This window comes from Plectropomus leopardus, chromosome 16 (assembly GCF_026936395.1).
Source record: "Plectropomus leopardus strain MGB_pleo_1.0 chromosome 16, ASM2693639v1, whole genome shotgun sequence".
NCBI lineage: Eukaryota > Metazoa > Chordata > Actinopteri > Perciformes > Serranidae > Plectropomus > Plectropomus leopardus.
Genome location: NC_142191.1, coordinates 14,571,818 through 14,595,702, shown reverse-complemented (window position 1 = coordinate 14,595,702; position 23,885 = coordinate 14,571,818). Strand labels below are relative to the sequence as shown.

General features: G+C 39.2%; 3 protein-coding genes and 2 non-coding genes across 5 annotated transcripts in view; 4 read left to right on the top strand and 1 right to left on the bottom strand.

The window, feature by feature from the left end:
* The first annotated feature begins 591 nt into the window (after positions 1 to 591).
* Positions 592 to 3,454, top strand: stx11b.1 (syntaxin 11b, tandem duplicate 1). Its single transcript, XM_042483326.2, has 2 exons — positions 592 to 1,153; positions 2,192 to 3,454. Exon 2 carries the CDS (start codon positions 2,305 to 2,307, stop codon positions 3,199 to 3,201), a length of 897 nt encoding a protein of 298 aa, XP_042339260.1. The 5' UTR covers positions 592 to 1,153; positions 2,192 to 2,304; the 3' UTR covers positions 3,202 to 3,454.
* Positions 3,455 to 4,507: 1,053 nt separating this feature from the next.
* LOC121955636 (syntaxin-11-like) lies at positions 4,508 to 8,217 on the top strand. The gene is made up of 2 exons (XM_042503674.2): positions 4,508 to 4,891; positions 6,916 to 8,217. The coding sequence occupies exon 2, from the start codon at positions 6,921 to 6,923 to the stop codon at positions 7,821 to 7,823; it is 903 nt and encodes a 300-aa protein (XP_042359608.2). The 5' UTR covers positions 4,508 to 4,891; positions 6,916 to 6,920; the 3' UTR covers positions 7,824 to 8,217.
* Positions 8,218 to 11,201: 2,984 nt separating this feature from the next.
* Positions 11,202 to 11,284, top strand: trnal-uaa (transfer RNA leucine (anticodon UAA)). Its single transcript has one exon. It is a non-coding gene; the product is annotated as a tRNA-Leu (tRNA).
* Positions 11,285 to 15,155: 3,871 nt separating this feature from the next.
* The window catches only part of utrn (utrophin), a 238,861-nt gene continuing 230,131 nt past the window's right edge, over positions 15,156 to 23,885 (top strand). Inside the window, exons 1-2 of the mRNA XM_042503021.2 lie at positions 15,156 to 15,578; positions 17,967 to 18,131. Coding sequence (XP_042358955.2) covers positions 18,059 to 18,131 — 73 coding nt within the window. The 5' untranslated portion in view covers positions 15,156 to 15,578; positions 17,967 to 18,058. The remainder of the gene's footprint in view (positions 15,579 to 17,966; positions 18,132 to 23,885) is intronic.
* On the bottom strand, positions 19,009 to 19,091 carry trnal-uaa (transfer RNA leucine (anticodon UAA)). The gene has a single exon. It is a non-coding gene; the product is annotated as a tRNA-Leu (tRNA).

Sequence of the window (23,885 nt, the reverse complement as noted above, 5' to 3'; positions counted from 1 at the left end):
TATATATATATATATATATATATACATACATATATATGTGTGTGTGTGTGTGTGTGTGTGTGTATATATATATATGTGTGTATATATATATATATATGTATATGTATATGAACGTGTTATAATATATATGTGGCCCACCTACTGGTTAATCATGCAAGATCACTTTGCATTGTTTCAGTTTTTTCATTGTTACAGTTTGTAGATATGCAACAAGCAGGAACTACACAGACAGAAGTTTGTTTTTGAATATTGAATATTTGTGGTTGTATAATTTGTATGTGATTTTTAAAAATATATATATTTATTTATTTTATAACCCATATAATGTGAGAAGCAGCTAGTCCCCAGTTTTTCCCCACATTATCTAATCTGGCCCCTATTTAAGAAAGTTTGGGCACCCCTGACTTATGCAAAGGGCCCAGAATTTGGTGCTATAGGCCCCTGGCTGCAGTGCACGTGAGGCTGTTAAAACCTCTGTCTGTCTCTCTCAAAACACAAACACGGTCTCTCGCTCTCTCTCTCTCTCACACACACACACACACACACACACAACACAAGTGACTACTTTCGAAAGTCACCTGGGCGTGGCTGGGAAAATAACAATTCAATTTAATCCGGGTTTGACTCTATACAAGCCAAAGGACCTGCAGGTATCACTCCCATCAAAACTCGCAAAGAAACAGCGACGGCAGTTCAAGAGACAAAGCTGGTGATTGACAGGTTTCGCCAGTGTCAAAAAATCTTTAGAGACCTCCTACAAAACACCTGTCCTTCTCTTTTCATGAACATCTCTGCTCTGGTAGAATAAAGTGGTCGTCATGCTGAGATTGACACTCACTCGATTCATCCATAGCAGCTGCTCATACCTTGCCTTGTCCAATTGACGCTCCTGAGGTGTAGCGTCACTGCAAAGGACAAACCGACCGGGCTTCATTCCTCAAGTCACATCGGTGCATTCGCATGGTGTGGCGCAAAACGACAGTTGAATACCAGTTTGGGCTCCAAAGATAGCTGCATTGCGCATACATGGCCCTTTGTTCCTGCTCACAACCCGGAGCAGTCGACTTCATAACCGTGGGATGGTGCTGTGGCATCAAGGCCACCTTGCTTTGAAGGACAAGGTTTGATATCTGTGGACGTCAAAGCACAACAGGTAGGGAGTTTTTCTTTTTATGTTGTAATCCTGCATGAAACAACATGTTGGGGTCTCTCATAACATGTGCCCAAAATGTATGTGGTGATAGATACTCAGTAAAACAGACAAAAAAAGCTATATTAAAACAATCAGCCATAAATGTGTTTATAAAAACAACAACATACATTTGTGTTTTCCTTTTAAATGTCTTTGAAATTAATTTACATGCATTTTAAATTGTTTTCAATTTGTTTCATGGATTTACCTTGAGCCTTACAACTTTAGGTACCCAGAACATGCCTTTATATAGTCTGTTACCATTTATTTTGATAATATTTTAACCATGAAACCGAGGAGTTGCAGATCATCTTTATAACTCCCACTATAAAGGAGTGTTTTTTTCAGGAGTATTGAGTGAAAAATTCAGTCTATAATAATAATGATTTACAACAAGATGACCAGAAGCACTTCAGTCAATATTATAATGCGTATAATATTTTTATACACTAGATTTCAACTTGTTTGAGGTCTGTTCTGATCACACATAAACACTTTTGTAGCTGAAAGTAGAAAAAAGACAACATCAGGTATATATTCCCGATGTTTGGGAACTTTTGTCGAGTAGCCGTCCAATGACGTCACCAGCCTCATTTTGTCACACTGGAAATTTTTTTTTGTTGATTGTGATTTTGTGTATTGCTCAAACTGGAGATCCAGAATATGTCTGTATCTGCTAATAAGTAAAGCTGAATGTCTGGATAAAGACGTCAGACTGATCACACGTTAAAAGAACTAGTTTGGTGAGGAGCAACACCTTTGACTATTCTTCAGAGAACCTGTTAGGCTGGTGCTGGGTGGGTGACAACTCAAGGAAAAAGGAAAAGGCTTTTACCAGTTTAGATGCGACGCTGGGTGTGTTTGAACTTGCAAATGTTTTTCTGTTTGGATCGTTAATGTAATGCACCCTTTTTAAATATTTTGCTTTTGTCAGGCCATCTATGGTGAAAAAAGTTCAATTCCACATGTGAATCTAAAGATTTGTTGTTGTCCTTTCAGGTCCGCCATCTTCACTGAGTCATCTTTACCAATGTGCGTTAGAAGAGGGGACATAACCAGACACAGAGAATCACCTTGACATCTGTAAGCTTAACTTCCTCTCCGGCCCAACCATGAGGGACAGACTGAGCAACCTGCAGGAAATGTCCAATGGTCACATGGAGCAGATGGAGTACGCGGAGTCCACTGTCTCCGACACCTTCAGCAACGTGGACCTGGAGGAGGAGTTGCCCCATGAGGCGGTGGTGTTTGACAACAGCCCCGCTCTGGCTGAGGTCTTCTCTCAGTCGCAGGAAATCCACAGAGAAATCCAGCTCATTCGCCTGGAGAATAAAAGGCTTCGGGAACAGAACGGTCGCATGTTCCAGGGCGTCACCACCATGAGCACTATCAAAAGGGACTCCAACGCTATTGGTGCTGATATAAAATCTCGGGCTGAGGATGTGTTGGTGCGACTGAAGGAAATGGATGGCACAGCCCAAAAGCTAGAAGAAGAATACGGCTCGAATTCTGCCGTCACACGTATTTCCAGAACCCAGTATGCTTGCCTCAGCAATGGCTTCCGCGATGCCATGTTTGACTATAACGAGGCCGAGATGAGCCACAGAGAGAACTGTAAAGCCCAGATCCAGAGGCAAATGGAGATAGTGGGGCGTGAAGTGTCAGGCGACGAGGTTGAGGAGATGATCGAGAAAGGCGAGTGGAACATTTTCACTGACAACATCATGGCTGAGGGTAAAACGGCTCGCTCAGCTCTGTCTCAAATTGAGAAACGTCATCAAGAGTTGCTGGACCTTGAGAACCGAATCCAAGGCATCCATGAGATTTTCCTGGACATTGCGCTGCTGGTGGAGGAGCAAGGGCCCATGCTGACCTCCATCCAAACCAACGTTCAGAAAACTGACGAAGGCATACAGGAAGCCCTCGTGAAACTCGGCAGGGCCAAACGTCATGACAAGAACAACCCCTTTAAGAAGATGTTTTGCAGCTGTTTCCCGTGTGTCGACTAATGATTGTACAGTACAGAGGTGGATGGTGAAATATGCTCTCCTGACAAAGAGGAGTGGGCAATCTTAAGGACATTAAACATCTTCTGTATGTTTCATTTGTAAACTTGTCTTATTGTCAATGTGTTATCAACATGACCTGTAGAGCTGTAGATAATAAAATCATTTCTGGATGCAAAATAAAGGTTTGATGTGTTTAGATAAAGAGTCAAAAATGTTTAGGTAAAATATATTAAAATTGTATTTAAGTAATCTATTGATGTCTGTAATGTTTGTATTGAGATTTTTGAGACTAGTATCTCAAATCAGATTTCATCCCCATGACTGAGGTGTGATCAGACCTAAAATGAATACTACCTGAATATATTTTTCATGTTTTTATAGCCTGCTAAGTGTCCACATTTAAGGTATTCACTAAATCACACAGTTGATGATAGTAAAAACATTATCTCAAAGACATATTTGTGCTGTGGGTGTTGCACACAGTGATTCCCGATGCAGTAAATCACTGTAAGTCTTAAAAAATGTTATTTTACGCAAGTTCAATCAAAGAAGTCTTACCAAAATTTAGTGTTTGATAAAAATGAATGTCCTAGATGTATGGCTGAAAGAAATAGTTTTAGAAGTTGTACATCTTAGTGGGTTCATTAGACTTTAAATATCCTCTGCCTTTATATATATATATATATATATATATATATATATATATATATTATGAAATTTCTGTGTTAATATTAACCAACCATTCTGTGTTTACCTTTCTGCTGCTAGTCATGTATGTTACACAAATAATTATATTAAAATCACAGTGGCTTTATTCTTTATTCTTGTAACTTTTTTTAGCCAATGTTGGGCAAAGTTGTTTTCTCCGTGTGTATGAAAAAAATCAAACCAATTTGTTTATGTTTCAAAGGGTTAAATCCTGCCAAAATAGTATTAATTATGCTCAATATATTACAGCTCTTTGTCTTTTTAATAGAAGGAGTATATAATAGAAAGGAGAAAGGGGAAAACCAACTGACTTTGTACAGAACAATAAATCAAAAGAGGGACATGAGTCAAGAGGGGAAGGGTGGGGGCCCTCAGAGACTTTTTATAGATGGGGCCCAGGATTTGGTGCTACACCTCTGGTAGGCAGGTAGGCACAAACTGGATTTTAAAAAGAGGAGGGGACATGTCCTTGCCCCGTCCCCAATGAATATTACACCTCAGAGTATGACACAATCATCAACTCTGTTCAGTATTGGGCCCCTCTGAATCCTCCAATTCGAAAGGCAGCCCAGACACACACACCCGCTCACACAGGTGTCATCACTTAACAAACAGTCAGGTGCTGCACTGTCAATTATTAAAGTCTAATTCCTCAGATTTCCTCAGTAGCTTTCTTACAAAGACTTGTCACGGATGCATTACCTGACAGGAATGTTGTCTAACTTAATCGACCCTGCTTGAACCAAAAAAAGGCACCTTCCTTCAAGGAAGTGCTGTGTGTTGCAGTGGGAAGGCCCGTGGCTGTCACCTGGGAAGGGGCGGCAGGCTGTCAGACACACATGCTGTACACAAAGCAGACGGACAACTTCCTTTATCAGAGTAAAAGATGTGTTTCCAAAGCTCCTTGGACCAAATAAATCAGTGTGTGACGCTTTGAGGGGATTTATTTGCTTTCTGATTTTGTGGGAGCCAATTAAAACAGGTAAGACACTTTCAGTTGATAGCTGAATTATATTTAATTCAATTTTCTTGGGTTATATGTTTAACAGAGGCACCTGGAGACAAGTGGATAATGGAGTTAATTAGTGCAGGAAGACAGGGCTGATTCAATGGCCTTCAGGGGATAATATTTGTTTTACCATATATTGTGACAGCTTTTAAAATAGTTTGATGTTTTTTACCAATATAGTATGAGGAAACAGATTTTCGTTGAGATTTTATAAAAGAATCAATGACAGATATTTAGGCAAGCGCCACAATTTTAAAGTTTTGTGCACCAAGTGGCTGATAAAATGAATGTGCTGAAGAATTATTTAAACAGACATCGTGCAACACTTTCTTTGGCCTTAAACCCAATTTCAAATGAAATCTCCTTTTTTCAACAAGTTACCATCTTCCTTGTTCCTTGTTTAAAAAAAGCCTCTGAGCTATGACTGCTGTCATTGTTGTTCACCACAGAACCCTAAAGCAGATAAACTGACCTGTCATTGTTGCATAATACTGCCATTTTTAAGCATTGTATTGGTGGTGTAGTTTTCGTTGATAAAATAACTATGAATCTGTTTATGCTGTCATTATGGAACACAGCGCTTAATGTCTTTTTTTTTTTTTTTTTTTTAAAAAAGGGGGTGTATTTCATCACTATGAGGAGGGTTATACCATAATAGGGGCGCCTACAACAACATATAAAAGGCATTTCAGTTTTGCACTACAAATTGTACTTGTCTAATTCTATTAACTGAGACTGTTTTAATAGTGGAGTAGGGGAGACTATCTATAACTCAATAAATTTTGTGTTAGAGCCCTCAGTTTTGACACACACTTATTTGCACACTGCAAATAACAATATTTTCAAGTTCTCCAACTATGTCACAAAATTCAACAACTAATGTCAAATACAGGGAGCTCCATTGTTACAACCTGCCTCACTATTGGGGTAAGTGGTAAGAATGAGATAGAAGAATTAAAATATAAAAACCAATACATGCACTAATAACCAATTGGGCCTGGTAGGAATCTGCTAATATCTGGCTTTTGTATTCAGGTTAAAATTGGCATTCACTCCCACGTCAAATGACTCTGTAATAGTCACAGGTATTTGTCGGTGCCAGCTCTGATTGGCAGTGATGGAAATAAGACACCCACTTGGACATGCTAATTTGAGCTCTTTTTTTCCAGCGAAATACAATGACAAGAAAAGAAAATACCATCCATCTTTCTCCACAAAGCCCTTGAAAATCGTTCAAAGTTTAGTTAGCATCAGGTTTGAGACAGAGACTAAGTAAGAATTTTTTTAAAACAAGTAACCACCATAACATTTTCACTGGCCTTCATGCTGCTTCCTGCTGTTTACTGACTTTCTGGACCCTCCGTGACACCAAACATGACAAATCAAAAAAAGAAAGAAGAAAAAAGACATAGAAAGACATACCCAAAGAACTCCTATCTCTTAACAGGTTTTCCTGTGAATTAAAAAATGTGGGGTAGGGATGAAAGGTATAGAGAAAATGTGAAAAGTTGTCGTTGGGGTAAGTTATAACAAAGTTTTTAAAAAGGTGTGAAAACCATCCTCACTTCTGTCACCTACTATATAGCAAGCTGTGGTTGTATGGTGGTTTGAAATGAGCAAAGATGAAATGCCTCACATTATACCTAAGAGACTAATCTCTAATCTTATACAAGTAACGTAATTCTAATGTCAACAATATCAGAACTCATAAACTATAGAATTGGTCTAAAAAAATCGTTCTAAACCTGAAAATCAGTGTTTTGGCTGCAAAATTTGAATTCATCTTCACACAACCACGGAATTTCAGATGCAAGGTCATGAAGACAGTGGTTGTACAGTAAATGTATTACATGTCTCATAGGTCCTCATTTCTTGGTGAAAATTATGTTGTTTAAACCATTTTGTTTTTACAAATATAGCCATTCTCCCTACCTCAGACCAAAAGTGAGACTCGAGATGAGCACAATAACCAGCATCTTGTCTAACTGGTTTCTCAGGCAGAATGCGGGACATGCTGGAGAGGCTGCAGACTATCAGTGAGGAGCAGGATGACAGCGAGCTAGAGTTTGATGGACCTGAGTATGATGTGGACAAAGGGACTCTGTGTCCACAGGCGGTGGTGTTTGAGGAATCCTCAGCTATTGACAACATCCTGCAGGAGGCCTACTCCATACGAAAGGAGATCTCCATGCTCCGCTTGGAGGTGGAGCGTCTGAGCACACATAATGAACGCTTTGGCACCTCTGTGCGGCGCCTCACCTTACTCAAAAAGGACTCTGACTCCATCGCCAGGAGGATCCAGCAACGCGGGGAGGCTCTGTATGTCCGCCTTCAGGCCCTGGGTAAAGAGAGCAGCCAGCTGGAGGAGAAAGAAGGTCCCAACGCTGCTGTTAGTCGCATTGCCCGAGGTCAGTATGACACGCTGACCCGTGCCTTCCATGATGCCATGAGTGACTACAATGAGGCGGAGGAGATGCAGAGGAGGACATGTCGGGGGAGGATCCAGAGGCAGGCCTCCATACTGGGGACTGAAATCACAGACGACCAGCTGGATGTGATGGTGGACAAAGGGGGTGAAGGGTGGGCCGAGCTGTCCCAGAGCCTGCAGACCCAAGGTGCACGCTCGTCCCGCTGGGCGCTGTGCGAGATCAAAGGCAGACACAAGGAGCTGGTGGAGCTGGAGGTCAGGCTGAAGGAGGTCCACGACCTGTTCCTGAATATGGCCATGCTGGTAGAGGAACAGGGTTCAATGATTAATAACATTGAAGCTAATGTGTCTGGCACCGAGGAATATGTTGAAAGAGTAAACATTGAAATCAAGAGGGCCCTACAGTACAAGAGGAAGAATCCTTTTCAACAGTGTTGTCCCTGTCTACCCTGTTGGAGACACAACCAAACTCTTTAGGGCTTATTTTAAATTTCATGCAATTTTATGGATGTTTGAAAATTGAAATGAATATTAACTTGTGAAAAGCATTGTGGACAGCTGAAAATAAATGTTATACATTCTTTATAATTCATAATTAATAAATGCAATCATAAGACACATACTCATGAGCACAAAATGTAAGAAGTTTTTTTTCCTGAAGAGCTGCAATAAGAAGTTCAAAATTGTTCAAGGTTTGGAGTTACCGGTTGTCTAAAATCGGATCTACAGTAAAAGAAGTTTTTGCTATTTGAAAGAGAGAATTTATCCAAATGTGTGTGTGTGTACGAGATTTTAGAAGCATGTTATTTCAAGTTGAAACAGTTAAGCAGTTTACTGACACACAAAATAAATGCTGTTTTATTAAATTAAATCAGTATGTTAGCCTGGGCATCATATTGACTTGGTGAGTTGGGCAACTGGGATGAGAAGTGGAGATGGTCGTTAAAAATGTCGACAAATTTAAAGTCTTGAGAGCACTGGGTTGCCTTGAAGAGACAATTCAACCCCAAATCAAAAACTTGTATTTTTTTCCTCTTTTCATGCTATTTATCATTCTACACTGTTCTGGTGCGAGTTGCCAAATGCTGGACATATTTGCCGTCGAGATTTCTGCCTTGTTTTAAATACAGGAGGCACTTAATTCATTTTTGTATTAAAAAATACATTCCAAAAACCTCAACAGCAATGTCTCTTTCCAGAAATCATGATCGTGGTTACTCAAAATAATCAGATGGCCTTGCCTTGTTGTGAGCAGTTTTATGTAGAAACTATTTTCCTCCTCCTGAGCTACACCAACTTACTGTATCATCATACAAAAGAAAGCGTTTCTCACCTAGCACCACGGAGTTAGCCGAGGAGGACATCATTTATGTTTAGCCGACATCTCGTGCTGTCACAAACACGAAGCTCTTGTCCAAGAGTAGATGCACGTTTCTCTTCTGTGCAGATTGGTAGATGTAACTCCATAGAAAAAGCTTAGTTTCCACATAAAAATGCTCACAAAAAGGTCTGTACATTATCTTGAGGTCATAATTTCTGAAAAAAAAAAACAACCCAAAAAAACACTGCTGTTGATTCAAACACATTTTTCTCCTCTTTTTGCTACACTGTCACTGTCATTATTTATACTGTTCCCATGTTAACCCTAAGTAACACCCACATTATTGGCTATACTATATCAGTTTACATTGGTGAAATATATTATTCATCTATAGAGTGGTAAATGGATTACATATTTTTGTAGGCCAACCAGGAAGTTGGCATTGCACTGGTTCCCTCGTCAAAAACCTTATGGGATCTTTGAACAGGATTTGCAATTATCGCCAAATATAAGCTCTCTGATGAACACAAGTTTATGAGACTTACAAGTTTTGTTCAGTATGATATTCTTCACAAATGAATGCCACTTTTTGTGTGTTTTGAAGCATGAATGAAATCTGTTAGCCTTTTAGCATGTTCGGTTGCCTCGTCTTAAAATCTATGGGTTTTTTGAGTGGGTTTTCGGTTAAATGCCTTGGATAAGGTCTGTGGTTAACACAGGCTAAAGATATTCCAACATTTTGTTCTGCAACATAAAACACGTCCGCTTAAACCCAATGTTTGAACTTTTAAGGTTTTATTTGTCTTAAAAAAGGCAGTTGCTAACATGTGGCTAAAAGGGACTACAGTGTTTTTCAGGGAGTTAGACGTCATCACAGCGGACACAGAAACTCATTAAACCCACTTGTCTGCCTTTACAGTTTTACAGAGTCACACTCCAACTTGTAGATTTATCTGTTTTTCGATTGTGTTGTAACGTGTTTTTACAGCGTTTGTATTTGTGACGTTTAAGCCAATCGACCATGATATAGTTTGTGAATAGCCAAACATTAGCTTTTTACTTCCGGCGATTTCATTTATGCTTCAAAACACACATTGTGTTCATCTGTGAATATTATCATGCTAAACAAAGTGTGTAAGTCTCATAAACGTGTTCATCAGAGAGCTTATTTCTTGCGAGATTCGCAAACCTCATTCAAATATCTCATAAGGTTTTTGAAGATGGAACCAGTGCGATGCTAACTTAGTGGTTGACCTACAAAAATACCTCTTCCCTTCACCACTCTATTTGACCTTTAAAAAGTGATGTCGTTAAAATCACTTCATTCTTCATTTAAAATTTGACCAAAAATAAACTGTTTGCACAAATTAACCAGCATGTATGAGAGAGAAAAACCAAGGCTTTTTTCAACTCCAAGATTTTGTCTTTAACTTTTAACTTTCAAACATCAGAGGTTAGGTCTAATTTAATCTAATAACCAACATATGTGGAGGAAGGGTCATTCCTTTTTCCAACAGTCACTCAGGCAGGCTGAAGGAAAAAAAGTTGGAAATGGTCAAAATAAACACCCCTACACCCCAACCCCAACAAGTAAAGAACAGTCCCTAAGAGCTGCAGAAAAAGAGTGCACACAATTTGTAGATATAATAAATAAAGCAGTTATCCAAATCATGTCTTAAGTTTTGTTTTACTTGCTTTGCTTTACAGTGGTGTTTTCCCGGAGTGACTTGATGATTGACACACTTATTGTTTAAAAGTAAGTTACGCCTCCAATGAAAGAATGATAAAGGACTTGGTGGCGTCTGTCCGGTTTCAGTGCCCTCAGTGCATCCAACAGATGCCCAGAAGTACGAAAGCCGATACTTTCACTTCAAGTCTCCTGTGGAGTTTGGTAACTTCTCCTGCATGAACTCGCGACTAACTCCAAGGTCTCTTTCGATGGTACGTTTGTGTGTTTTTATTTGCTTCGCACACTCGTGTGTTCACAGTGTATGGAAATAAGAGGTACACGCTCCGTTGTATGGCTGAATTAGTGTGTGTAGTGTTGACAGTGTAGTGACCGCGTCGAGCACAGAGCTAAGCCCGCATTAACTTGTGCTATCCGTTAGCACATGCTAACCTTATTAGCTGCTAGTCCTTATCAGTTACATAGGTAAGGTAACTTTCTCGTAGTAACGATAGTGGCACAAATGGTGCTTACAAGCTAACAATAATACATTTATATCCCTGGCATTGCATTTGAAATTATAAACACCGTGTAAGTTATGGCGGTAGTTTGTGGAACCGCCGTGATGTGTTGCCAACGAGCGTGACATTAGCAAGTTGCCTTCAGTCTAACAGCTATTCCTCAAGTTAGCTGCTAACACAGCGCTAGCATCATAGTTGTATTTACAAGGCGTTGTTCATATTGGACTTTTGCAATAATTGCGTGTATTGGCAGCTCCGTCGTCGTTATAAAAATAGAAATATAGGTGAAAAACCACACTGTGGTTCTTGGTATTTGATGCGGACATGTGGCGGGATGCGGTGTATACACCAGGATGGCCGAGTGGTTAAGGCGTTGGACTTAAGATCCAATGGACATATGTCCGCGTGGGTTCGAACCCCACTCCTGGTATACTTTTTTGGAGATGTTTCTGTGAGCATCATGTAAAATACTTAGAATAAACACGAGAAGCTTCCCCGAGAAAGGTGATCCCTACGCAATGTAACAGAAAATACTAACCCATACGCTTCCGCTGGCCTCCATCGAAGGCACCATTGTGCACATGAGGATATATATGTTACAAGTAAAGCTTGTGCTGGAAAGATTCAAGCTGATTATTGATCACAAATGTGTTTTTTGTGGGATGTCACTTTTTTTCTGTGTATTTACACTAGATTATTTTGGATTGATGGTGTCAACTTTCTAAAAACGACATTTAAGATAAATGTAATAAATATATTTATGTATTGTCAACCTATAGGCAAGATATGATTGAAAATAACATTGTAAATCATGCAGCTTTTTGTTAGTTTTTGGAAATTTTCATATTCATAAGAAAAAATGTTCAGACACTAAACCGCCTCCCTGCACTTTATGAATGACTTTCAGCAATTTTGAATGATCTTGTATTCAAATGTGATACTCATGGTATAATAATGCTATGTAGTTGGAGTAGAAGATATTACTCAGTGTTAGATAGAGTTAAGTTTTACAGTACAAGTCCACCTCCTGCTGGCTCATATAGGGAAAGTTTCCATGTATGTGATTATACCAATAATTATATTTTTTCTTAACTAAATTATTTCTTTGGTAATCATTACAATATACCAGTAATAATGTAATTGCCATATTCCTGTTTGGGAAAAGAGAGAGACAGAGAGAGAGAGAGAGAGAGAGAGAGAGAGAGAATAAAATCAATAAATAATAATTTGAAAATAAATAAATAAAAACAAAAGTAACACAAAGCAAGTCCAAGTTTATTTGTTATACATTATAAAGTACAGTGTACATTCAATGTAACGAAATGCATTATGCCTTGGCTCTCTCTCGATACCTCAAACCTATAAATAGTATAATAAATAAAATTAAAAATACATAACCTGAGAAAAAAACAATAGCAGCATATAATCCAAACAAGATTGGTTTATAGTAAAAACAATAGCAGCACATACTAAAACGTAAATTATCCACAGTATAAGTTGTGGTTACAAAGTTATGCACTGATTTAACAGAAGATACATGAATAATTTCATCAATAAGCTTTCCAAATATTTTAGAAAAACATTGAATGTAGGGCTTCAGAAATGAGAGCTTGGGATAGAACCAAAATGTGTGAGCTAATGTAACTGGTGAGTATCAACAACCATTACAGCTAATAATTACCTTTAACTAAGTTAATTGTGCAGAAAATGTTTATAAATGCATGAATATCTGTTGTGCTTTAGCTATATGTTTTTTATTTTTAGAGGTAGTTGCATTGTTAGGGCAGAAGAGGGCACTTTAAGCCCTTCTTGTAGTCTCTGGGCTGGAGTCCAAAGCTGGCTCATTGAGGGCCTACACACTTTCACCCCTATAATTTCACAGCAAGGGCGATGCCTCGGACTTATGGATACCCAGTCATCTGCATCTGCCACAGGAGAAGCCTCACAGAAAAATAGCTGTAACTCTTCTAAAATGGTAATCAAAAAGTTTGTTACACGTGTCCAAGAAATGGAGATGGAAAAAAGACCTTTTAAAACTTTCTCAACTGGCTGAAATTCTGTATAGATCTTTTGCAGTGAATGTAAACATGAATTACATGTGTAGCAATTATGTGACAAACTGCAGGAGATAATTGTGTGCATAATGCCATTGCTTGCTGGAGCCTTTCAAATTCACTAATTTTACAAATTCATTTATGTAAACTTGTCAGTAAACCATAGTTGAGCATTTCCATTGGTTCTTTGTCTTAAATATGCAGTCAGTTGATAGGTTTTCGAGGTGAAAGAGAGCACTGACTTGTGAACTTGAGCTTCTACTTTGAGCTGTGTGAGGAAGCATCGACAAAAGAGCCCTGACAACTGAGAAGAGGGAGGGAGAAGGATGAGGGCTTACAATGGATGATCAGCATCTCTGCATCCTCAAAGCCTCAGAGGCTCTTTCCAATGGGCCTTAATCTATTATTCAGTCCCCTCAGGTACTGATAAAGTTGTTGCTTTGCAGGCCAACACATCACTTAATATAATAAAATGAAACCTGAGACAAGAGCATGTTGAAAGGGTTTGTGGTAATAATAGCGGCCTTTGTCATTTACAGGTGTTTTTATTATAAATGTATTTTTGCATTTTAAGTGCCAACTGGTCATGTCTTTATGTATTTTGCATTTCATGTATGGAAGGTGCTATATAAATAAAATGTACTATGACTGAGTGAAATGTTTTATGTGTGAATAGCCTACATCATTTCTAAAATAGCTGAAATCAAATGGGATTGATTGATAGGATGACCATTTTTTATGATATTAAAATTTGTTTTACTGCATAACCTTTGACTTGTTTTCGGATCACTATCTTGAGGTTGCACAAATGTATCCAATAACTTTTTAAGAGTTTGTTGTTGACAGTAACCTCATAAAATGATAAGATGTTAGTGAAGGAGTGCAGCTAAGAAGATGTGCTCAAGAACTGCAGCTTACCATGCACTGTAGTTGTTTGATTTATTTGACATATTAAAAATATATAGAAATATAATGGGTTATACACGGCAACTAATAGGTATTAATTGTAAATGCATAGGATAACACAATTAGGTAAAAAATACTTCCACTGTGTTCTTCTATAGGTATTTTTTTTTTAGTTTTTCTATTTCTTGACACCTTTCACTTATATTTCAGGACATTTTAGATGAAAATATCGCACTTTTACATTTATTAGAGCATACTTACAATTTCCTTTGCAGAACAATCATTCACACAAAACACATAATTGGTTACAGATGAAACCATCAACTGTGTGAGGTAGTTAAAACAAACCATCACCCATGAACCACATTTGCTTGCTACTTATATGTTGATATAGCAGAAATTTATCCAATGAGTATTACAGAATTACACACTGATAGGCTACAGTACATTTTTGATGCTTTAATTACACTTAGGCCTCTGACAATACCTCTGTTTCGCTTAAGAATTTGAATGGACGCATATAGATTTTTTTGTACGCTTTTGTTGCTGCTTTTACTTTAGTAAAGGAGCTGAAAACTTATTTCCATCACTGCATCATTCTAGTGAATGAGGTAATCAGTGTCAGATTACACATATATTGCAATAAAAGAAGCATCTTGGATCTAATGGCCTTTGTCTAAATAGTCAATATACGTGGTGCCTTTACGTGGAAAAGCTTCGAAGACCCTTGGCCTAATAATCATTCCAGTTCTTATTCCACAGTTAAAGTATGTTGTAAAGTTTTGTGTTTCCCAGTGGGAATCACTGGTTTCGCTGGTGTTACGTCACGTGACGCCCACCGCGCCATGTTTCCATCTCCGCGTCAGGAAAACTTTTACAGCCAGGGGGAAAAACTCAAGACCAGTGTCAAAGTGCCCCAAAATAATACTGTGCTTCCGGTTTAACCTTCAAAATAAATGTATTGATGCGTAATTTTTAGAGTGGCTTGCTAAAATCATGACTTACGAGTGACGCAGAAATCCGTAATAAATAACAATATCAATAATGCTATTTCACTCGCAATTTGTGTTTAAAAACAACTTAAAATGTCATACATGTAATGAGCGTGGGTGATAGGGAACCTAATTATGTAAGGAGCCTCATTGACCCGCATTACACTTAACGGGTCTATTAACAAGTTTAAAACCGCACAACTCGTTAATCAGTAACGGGAGCGATCGAAACTGCCAGTAGGTATGACTTCTTATTGATTAGCCCAGTGGAACAACCTTCAGACTCCTCTTATTTTGAAGGACCTACCATTTCCGTTATCTTTAGCTAACTCCTCGCGCTTACCGTCGGTGTGAGAGGCAGGAGAAAGAGTCAAGTAAGCAACAGGAACAAAGTTGTGGGACCTGAGTCCACAGTACCGCGGCAATTAACCCGTGAAATGTATTAACCATCTCTCCGTTTCCTAGAGGCAGCCTGTCGTTTGCTTTTAGGAGCACGGTAGCTGTACGTTGCAAAAAGGCGTCTCTGAAAGTTTTTTTGGGCACATTGTGGAGTCTGGATGCGCTCGAGGACGGTTGTCTTTAGTTAGCTAACGTTAGTTAAGAAGAGTGCCTCGAACCGAGTAGAAAATGCCTTAAATTAATTGGATTAATGCACTTTTTTTAAGGTAACTTTTCATCTTTTTTTCCCCAATACATTTGACTCGGTTTGTGTATCCACGCTTTGGACTTGTTTTGAGGGAGCACGTCTCCTGACTCCTTGGTGACAGCAGAGGTGAGTTTGTGATTTGGATCCATGATACGTCTCGGTAACCGTCATTGTATTAAATGAATACAACGGTCATTGTGAAATTTTTAATTCAGCCGTTGGGAGTAAAGTAACCGTTAAAGGTTAAACCGTTAAAATAAGACACCAGTTATTAACTGCACTCAGCTAGCTGCTGGTGTACATTGTTTTGAAATTGCTTGATGAAGCTAGTAAGCTGTAAATACCTCAGTCATACTTAAGAGATAAAACATTAACTACAAAGCCACCACAGTTTTACTGTCTAAAAGCCATGTTATGTGTCTTGTAACAACATTATTTGTGGGGTTTTATTTGTTAGAGAGGCGGTAATCTTTTCAGGTTACCACAGGAGTACATAAAATGTATTGATCTCAACCCAAGGTATTGACACTGCTATTGGTCAAACTAACTAATCTAGAAAGTAGTGAGCTACATTTGTGTCTGTAGAAGTTTACACCTTTATGATTTTAGATTAAACACATTGACTGAATGTGTACTCCCAGTTGTTTTGCCTCCGTTGTCAAAACTACTCCTCTTATAGCGAGAGGAACCGAAATTGTAAAGACACCAGCAAGATAAATGGGGCTGTCTTTTGCTTAAGTTTACAGCTGTTATTTTTGGGTCTTGCATCATCCCTTAAGAACTGTAACTCACCAAGCTCTGCTCGATAAAACTGCATACACTCCTTTCATGGTAAAAGCAAGCTATTTTGGGGAGCGAACATGGGTGAGTTTTTAATGAAAGGATACCCTGAATTAAAACAGACCACAAGCACAAGCATAAACCCTACTGGAGAAAGCAGGTCCCAAAATCTAGAACAAGAGTTAGAAAATAACCTGTGAAGCTTCAGCACTAACTCATCTATTCACCAGGTCAAACTTGAACATCTGGAGATAATGACAGATGTTTTATTTTTGGATTAAGCATAATGGAAGTAGAGCACACATCCCACCAGTCTTTGTGAAACTGATAGAAAACACTGTGCCATCTGCAAATAGTAGCACATGACAAGACATTCACATTTCAGCGAAGTAAAATATTTTATTATTCCCTGGAGGAAACTGTCATTATTTGCTCTCCTTACTTGAAACTCTCACCAGTTACAAGAAACCGTAGTCCAGCATTAGCTACTCTCAATAAGAGTTTTGTTAACATTTGAACCTTAAAACCTTAAAGGGGATATTAAGCCCATTTTCAAAATTCATACATGTTTTTCCTATGGTTTAAGACAGTCTACAATGTTTGTAGATATGAACAACTGTCTCCCAAATCCAAAAGTGAGGGTGCTAAAACTCAAATTTGTGATTCGCTCCTCTAGTGGTTTGATCACCCAAAGCGCTTTAACACCACTTGTCATAATCACACACACATTTAGACACTTTTGGCTGAGGGTACCGTACAAGATGCCACCTGCTTCTCAGTTTTGAAACATTCGTACACATTCACACACTGATGGATAGCCATCGGGAGTGATTTGGGGTTCAGTATTTTGCCCAAAGATACATAAACATGCGGACTGGAGGAGCCGGGACGAACTATCGACCTAACTATCACCTGAGCCACAGCCACCCCATAATAGATGACATAACAAGTTTGAGACTTTCTTCTTTGGTTTCTGGCTATTATAGATAGTTGTTCATGATCACAAATATTGATTGACCTTTCCTAGACCATGGAAATAACATAAAAATTCTTAACTGAGATTGGGTTTACCTTGATTGATCCAATGAGAGGAAAGACGTGGTTGTATGATGATAAACTTTACCCATACCATGCAGTCATCCCACAGAGTCATCTGCCATCCTACATAATTCTGTCCCATACCTTTGAAATCAGTGGTAAAACTATGTAATTCAGCAATGAAGTTCAACAACTAACATTAGAGGAAAGCATTGGATTTGACAAGACTTTGATTTTCTGATTTGTGAGTACCAACCAAAGCATAAGCACATTAAAACAAATGTCTATGGTCGCTGACCAAAGACCACTTTCACATCTACTTAATGTTTTGTGGGTGTTTTAATTGCTGAAATTATTGTCTAGTTTGTTTCTGAGTCTACTCAGTCATTTTCCATTATTGCAGCATCAATTACTTTTATAGGAGTCATTTTACACATAAATCAATGCCCAGATTGTCAGCCTCGGGCCATGGTGTTAAACCAGTGAAGGCTCTCAAACAGCTGTTTTAATGACCTACGGTTTTCCACACAAAATGCTAGATCTTCCTGTGTACTATGTGACCATGTTTGAATGTTTTGTGTGTGAAGTGGCAATGCGTGTGACAACTCCACTCTCCCGGTCTCCTTTTGAGGTCATTTCCACTGCTTTAAGTCACATTAAAGTAGAAAGGAGCTGAGGCTTTGTTTTTACTTGCAGGTGCAGAAAGAGGGCTGTTGCACTGTGTATCAAGAGGATCAGAAGTGTATCACACAATTTCAACTGATAAGGAATCAAATATTTTGGCTATTATGGCATCACATGGTGACATTGCAGAGGGAGGAGCCAACGAAGAGTTCAACGACATCATCAAATGGCGATCTGGTATGTTTTTGAGATTGTTATCTTGAGGCTATGTTTAATGTTTGATGCTCTATACAGGACACATTGCTTGTAGAGTGTGAGTCTGTTGTGCATGGTTAACCTTAGTTCCCATGGAGGCAAGGGAAAAGAGACAGAGGCAAAGCACAGCAACAAAGGCATGAAGAGAACAGGAGATGGTTGATTGTACCACGTTTGCAAGGAGAAAGAGAAAGTCACAGGCAAGGTGACCAATGGCAGCGGAGGAACGGGAAGACAAGAATGCAGCGATGGGTTTAGAGAGCCGCGCCCTCTGATCCCTTTCTCTGTGGATCATTCCATTCCACAGGTTAATGTTTTGTAGACGCCACCATCAGAGACAGACACACACACACACACACACACACACACAAACAAGCTGTTGCTCTGGCTTGAGGAATGCTTCGTTGAGCAAACAGTAAACATGATAGATAAGCACAATATTGTACCTGATACTGTGCTCATCTCAGCTCAAAGATTGATTTTCTTGTTGGCTTTTGGAGTAGAATGTACCTTTAACTGAGTTTGTTCATGTGCTGTACATTTGCTAAAAATAGTGTTTGTGTGATGATAACTGATTGAGAGAGACAGACAGAAAGGAAAAAAGGGAACTTCTGCTTATCATCATCATCATCAGCTGCGACATTTTACTCAGATAATTGCAAAGGTGTATTTCACATATACATACAGTTTTGGCTCAGTCCACTAAATTATATAACCAGCTGTAAGTTGAAACATAGCCTCCACTTATCTCTGTTTTTGTACACTCCACATGCAATTATGTCTAGCAGCATTATGTGCCCACAGGTGCCCATTGTTTTGGGGTTTTGCACCTTCACCTCCAACTGCAATCTAAAGTCCATACCAGGAGTGGGGTTTGAACCCACGCAGACATACGTCCATTGGATCTTAAGTCCAACGCCTTAACCACTCGGCCATCCTGGTACACTTTGATAAATACCTTATTTTGATTTTTTTAGTAAATTATTGAACGAATACTTCCATGTCACTATTTTTTTATATTTTAAAATGTGGTTGCCACTTATGGCAGCCAAAGGCCAGGAATTGTTTGCCAGTTTTCTCAGAATGGTTGTCAATGGCAACCTGGCAACCGTAACTATTGAGCCCTGCCTATATTTAACAAAATTAAGGACACTGTCATGCAGTGATGGTATTCCTTTAACTAAAACTGAGCCTTATGTGATATCTGTAAATTAAGCTATAGGCAGTCGACTTAAGGCAGACAGTTATTGGTTGATAACTCATGTAACTTCCATTAGTTTGATAATGTTTAATGTAATATGACCTGGGAATTCATGGTATAAATACTTATGTTGGCATTTAAAAGGGGTGGCATGTGCTTTAGTTGAAATCTTCCGGACATCCTTCCTCTGTTGCCCTGCCAACTCCCCAGCCTTTGCTGTTTCACTCTCTCTCTACTGTAGAACGTGAAATAGAAAAAGGAATAATAAGAAAAGTGGGCAGATTTATCCATCCTGTCTAGTCCATGTGCCAGCTTTCCACGCCCGTCCAACCTCAGAGGGCTGGCAGATTCCGCGCCAGGAATTCCACTGTGCCGATGGAGTTTGTAATTTACAACGCTTGTGTCCAGACCACAGTGCTTTTCTTACAAAGATTCAGGTTTCCCTAGCAACCCCAAAAGTAATGTTTTCTTTTATGGGAAAGAGGGGAAAATTTAGCACGTAGCTTAGCTGCACACTAAAACAAGCCACTAAAATTGCAGGGCACACTTGTGTCGAAGTAACCTGCAGATTGTAGCAATGCTGTTTTTTACCCTAACTTTGTGGATGGATTTTAGTGGTGTGTATGCAATTGGTGGCCTCACAGAATTAGGGCTGAAATTAGGTGCTTTATTTTAAAATTCAGAGAGTATGTGAACTGTGTGATTTCCAGGTCAACAATTAGAAAATCCTGAAAATTTTATTTTTTACTAGGACACAAAAATATGCACATGTTGAGGCTGATTGTTAAAATTGCAAAACTTGGGTTTGTCTTCTGTGGTGTAAGAAATTGAGACAGAAAGATATATGGTGAGAATGAGAGAGATTTGTAGCATACATCTGGCTGAAATAAAGGCTTTGAGAGGTGATTGACAAGCAGGTGAATGAGTGTGTGTGTGTGTTGGGCAGGTGGAAGGATGTTTTCTCAGCTGTGACGAGCCTTGTGAGAAAAACATTAGCGCACTTGATCATCTGATCTCCATGCCATGGGGGCGTGTTTGAATGGTTGAAGAATTTATACACATGAGCCAAGTGTATACTTAAACAGCATGCGTGCACACACTTCTCATTTTTTGTCATCAATACTGACTGTCAGAAAGTTGGTCGCCCTGATCTTGTGGAGAAAGTAAAAACATTCTTTTATTTTGAAGTTTCGTTTCAGTTATTTCAGCTGTCATGTATTCCACATATAAACCAGCATGACAGTGAGCTCACCCACTGCAATGTGTGCTGAGACAGGGGTGTGTTTTCGCGCTGCCTCCTATGATGGATGTCAGCAAGTTAGACAGTCTGTCCCTTTTACAGACACATGCACACTCATGCCTTTCGAGGGGTGTGGGGGGTGGCTCATGTTTTCCAGTGTGTCAACTTTTTATGCAAACTCACAATGGACCAGGGAGAGAGAGAAAGATTTGCAGGATTGAACTGTGTAAAGCTGGAGAACATATTGCATCTGGGAAAAATAACTCTGCTTTGGTATAAATACTCATGTGATTGACGGGTTTAAGCATTAAATCATATGACCAACATTTACATGTCATACAAGGCTTACACTCTTGGTCAGATAATCCTTAAATACTGTTTTGGATAAACTACAATGGTAGTGGGATGTAGCATTTCAGTATTTTTCAGCAAATGTTGCTGAAAAGACCGGCAAAGGAATACTTAACCCCTTAAATGTTGGTAAGTTTTGTTTTTCTTCAGTCCAAAAATTGTGCACAATCTTGATAAAATGAAATCATAGGGGTCCGAGTTTAACAGCAGCAAAACTATATCAAAACATCTGTTTACAAAGTCTCACACAACTTATGCTGTATAATTAGTGGTCTCATTTATCCAGTCGTGTGCTCAGTACTTCCCAAACGTGCATTTTTGATAAAACCTTAGTAGAACTAAACTAAAAGCAAAACTTAAGTATGCTCTCTTTGAAGCCAGACTCCATTAACAAAAACAGCAATTTTACCTCGCTGAACATCAGAGCTGCTGGTCTAGCACTGCCTAGATCATATAGTTGTCATGTATTATTGTGTGACTTTGGTGAGTCTGAACTAAACTTTTAAAAAACTGAAGTCACTCAAACACAATCAAAAATGACTGTTTTTGTCAATAGAGTCTGGCTTTAATTAGAGCTTAGATAAGCTTTATTTCAGTTCAGCTTTAAATGATACAGTTTCATTGACAATGCATTTGTTTGGCAAGCACTGAGCATTTGACTGAACTAATTAAATGTGGATTATACAGCATGAGTTGTGTTAGAGTTTGTAAATGGATGTTGTGATTTGAGGCATAAACGAAAAACAGCTTTCTTAATAAAAGTTTTTTCCTGCTTCTTAACTGAGACTTTGTCATTTTGTTAAATATTTAGTTCATTAGTTGCAACTTGAAGACATCACCTTGAGCTTTTGGAACTTGAATCTTTAACAATCAAAAAATAATATTATATATAGACACTCTGTAATTGAACTAATCATTACACCTGTAGCCCTAAACCTGACCTTACAGGTTGCAACACCTCTGCTGAGAACCAGATGTGTGTTGTTTGCGTCATGGCACAGCAGCTCTAAAAGAATCTGAAACAGATGTTAAAAAGTGGTAGCAACCACTTTTTAACTAAGTCCTGGTTAAAATACCTTAAAACACCCTGAAGCCCTGTTGACCTAACCTGCCAGTGCACTGTCCCTCCCCCTACCCATTCCAGAGTGCAGACAAATGTGAAACATCAGATATCATCCAGGGGGTGAGGGTCTGTTGTTTAACAACCATTACACAGTAATGGACACTCACCTGACCTTATTTCCTCTCTGTTTATTTGTCACTTGAGAACTCTGCCATGGAGGAGGCTTCTTAAAACCTCACTCATAGCTCTGGTTACCTGACCCGGTCTTGTTCTTGTCCATTTTTCTCTTCTGTTGTCTCATGCCTTTTCTTCTCCCTGCTCATTAATCCAGCCTGTTATTCAGTGTGGATCTGTGCATTTTTAAAAAGAACAGCAGCAGCAGTCCTAAACAACATGCTATACATTGTATTTTCTGGGTTCATTGCATCTCATTAAATGTATACATCTTTATTTTTTTATTTTAACTCTCAATTTTACCCATTGAGCTCTTCAGAGTACCATCTCTTCACTCATTATCTTGGGTTTGACATGCAGTATAATGAGATACATATTAAAGAACAGGAATGTGATTGTCAGCAAACAGAGGGTGTGGTGGGTGTGGCAAGAAGACTTGTCACCATACTAGCTTGGATAGATGTCATGGATCCTTAATTCTAGCCTTGGCTGCTCATAGTAGGGTGGACCGACTACTGAGAAACTCTTCAGCTGGTGTGTGAGTGCATGTTTGGAAGGAAATTGGATTACTCATTCAGAAATAATTAGATGAAACTAAGATATCTGGAGTGATATGCACCACCTAACTATGACAGTAAAAAAATTCTGTCAGTGAGTGCAGTGGTATGCAGTTTTATGTAAATACGTAATGATGGGTGTGCATCTGCATGTGTGGGAGGCATGGAACACAAACCAAAACAAAGAAGCTTTCACTGTGCCTGCCCCCTCGATCTGAGATGTCATGACCTTTTTTCTTTGCTTCTGGTGTTTGGGCTTCACTTCTCTGGTCAGTGAGAGTTCTCATGAGCATCTTTTGGCTTTGAGGAAGCAAAGTGTCCACAGGGAATGCAGCTGGATGCATCTTCACAGCAATTTATAGACACAAGCGTGTGTTTGTGTTGGTCTCTTTGCTTGTGGCTGGATCTGGCTCCCTGGGAAGTGGGAGGAAACTGCAAAATCCTGGCTGGAAATTTGGGAATGGAAGCACTGGCCAAACATCTCCCCTGGGTGCGGTTGTCTGTGGGACTCTGCCTCTTTGGTTTATGTCTGTGTGTGTGTGTGTTTGTGTGTGTGTGTGTGTGTGTGTGTGTGTGTGTGTGTGTGTGTGTGTGTGTGTGTGTGTGTGTGTGTGTGTGTGTGTGTGTGTGTCTGTGTGTGTGTGTTTGTACGCACCCAGCAACATTCAGACACCCCGCCCAGCCCATATGACATTTAAACTCTTCTAGAGAAGGCTTGAAATGGCAGAAAATGATCAGTGTTGAATGTTCCTGTGGTTGTCAAACACATACAGACCAGTCTCTCCTCTTGCTGTGAATCTCCCTTTTCCAAAGCAAGGCCTTTCAGTTTAAACCCCCCTTTCAGCCCCTTTTCCTAGCTCATTATGCCTACAAAGCCATGTTGCCCAATCTACCTTCTGACCCCTCGCATGACAGGATTTACTAAAACAAAAAAATAGCCTGAGGCCCAGAGAGAGTTTAGATTAACCCTTTAAAGCTTCACTACTGAGTAAATAACTTGAAGGGATTGAATCCCTCCATTGAAATGCCTACTTTCTCATAGTGCTTAAGTTTTTTGTCCTTTAGTTGTTAACTAGGTTGTGTTACTTGTTCTACTACTTGTGGTGCTAAAACTAGTAATGCTGTGGTGGACACATTTTAAAGATCTTTG

What these genes read in the sequence shown, in the direction of transcription:
- stx11b.1 (XM_042483326.2), top strand. Translation starts at nt 2,305, where the DNA reads ATGAGGGACAGACTGAGCAACCTGCAGGAAATGTCCAATGGTCACATG.
- LOC121955636 (XM_042503674.2), top strand. Translation starts at nt 6,921, where the DNA reads ATGCGGGACATGCTGGAGAGGCTGCAGACTATCAGTGAGGAGCAGGAT.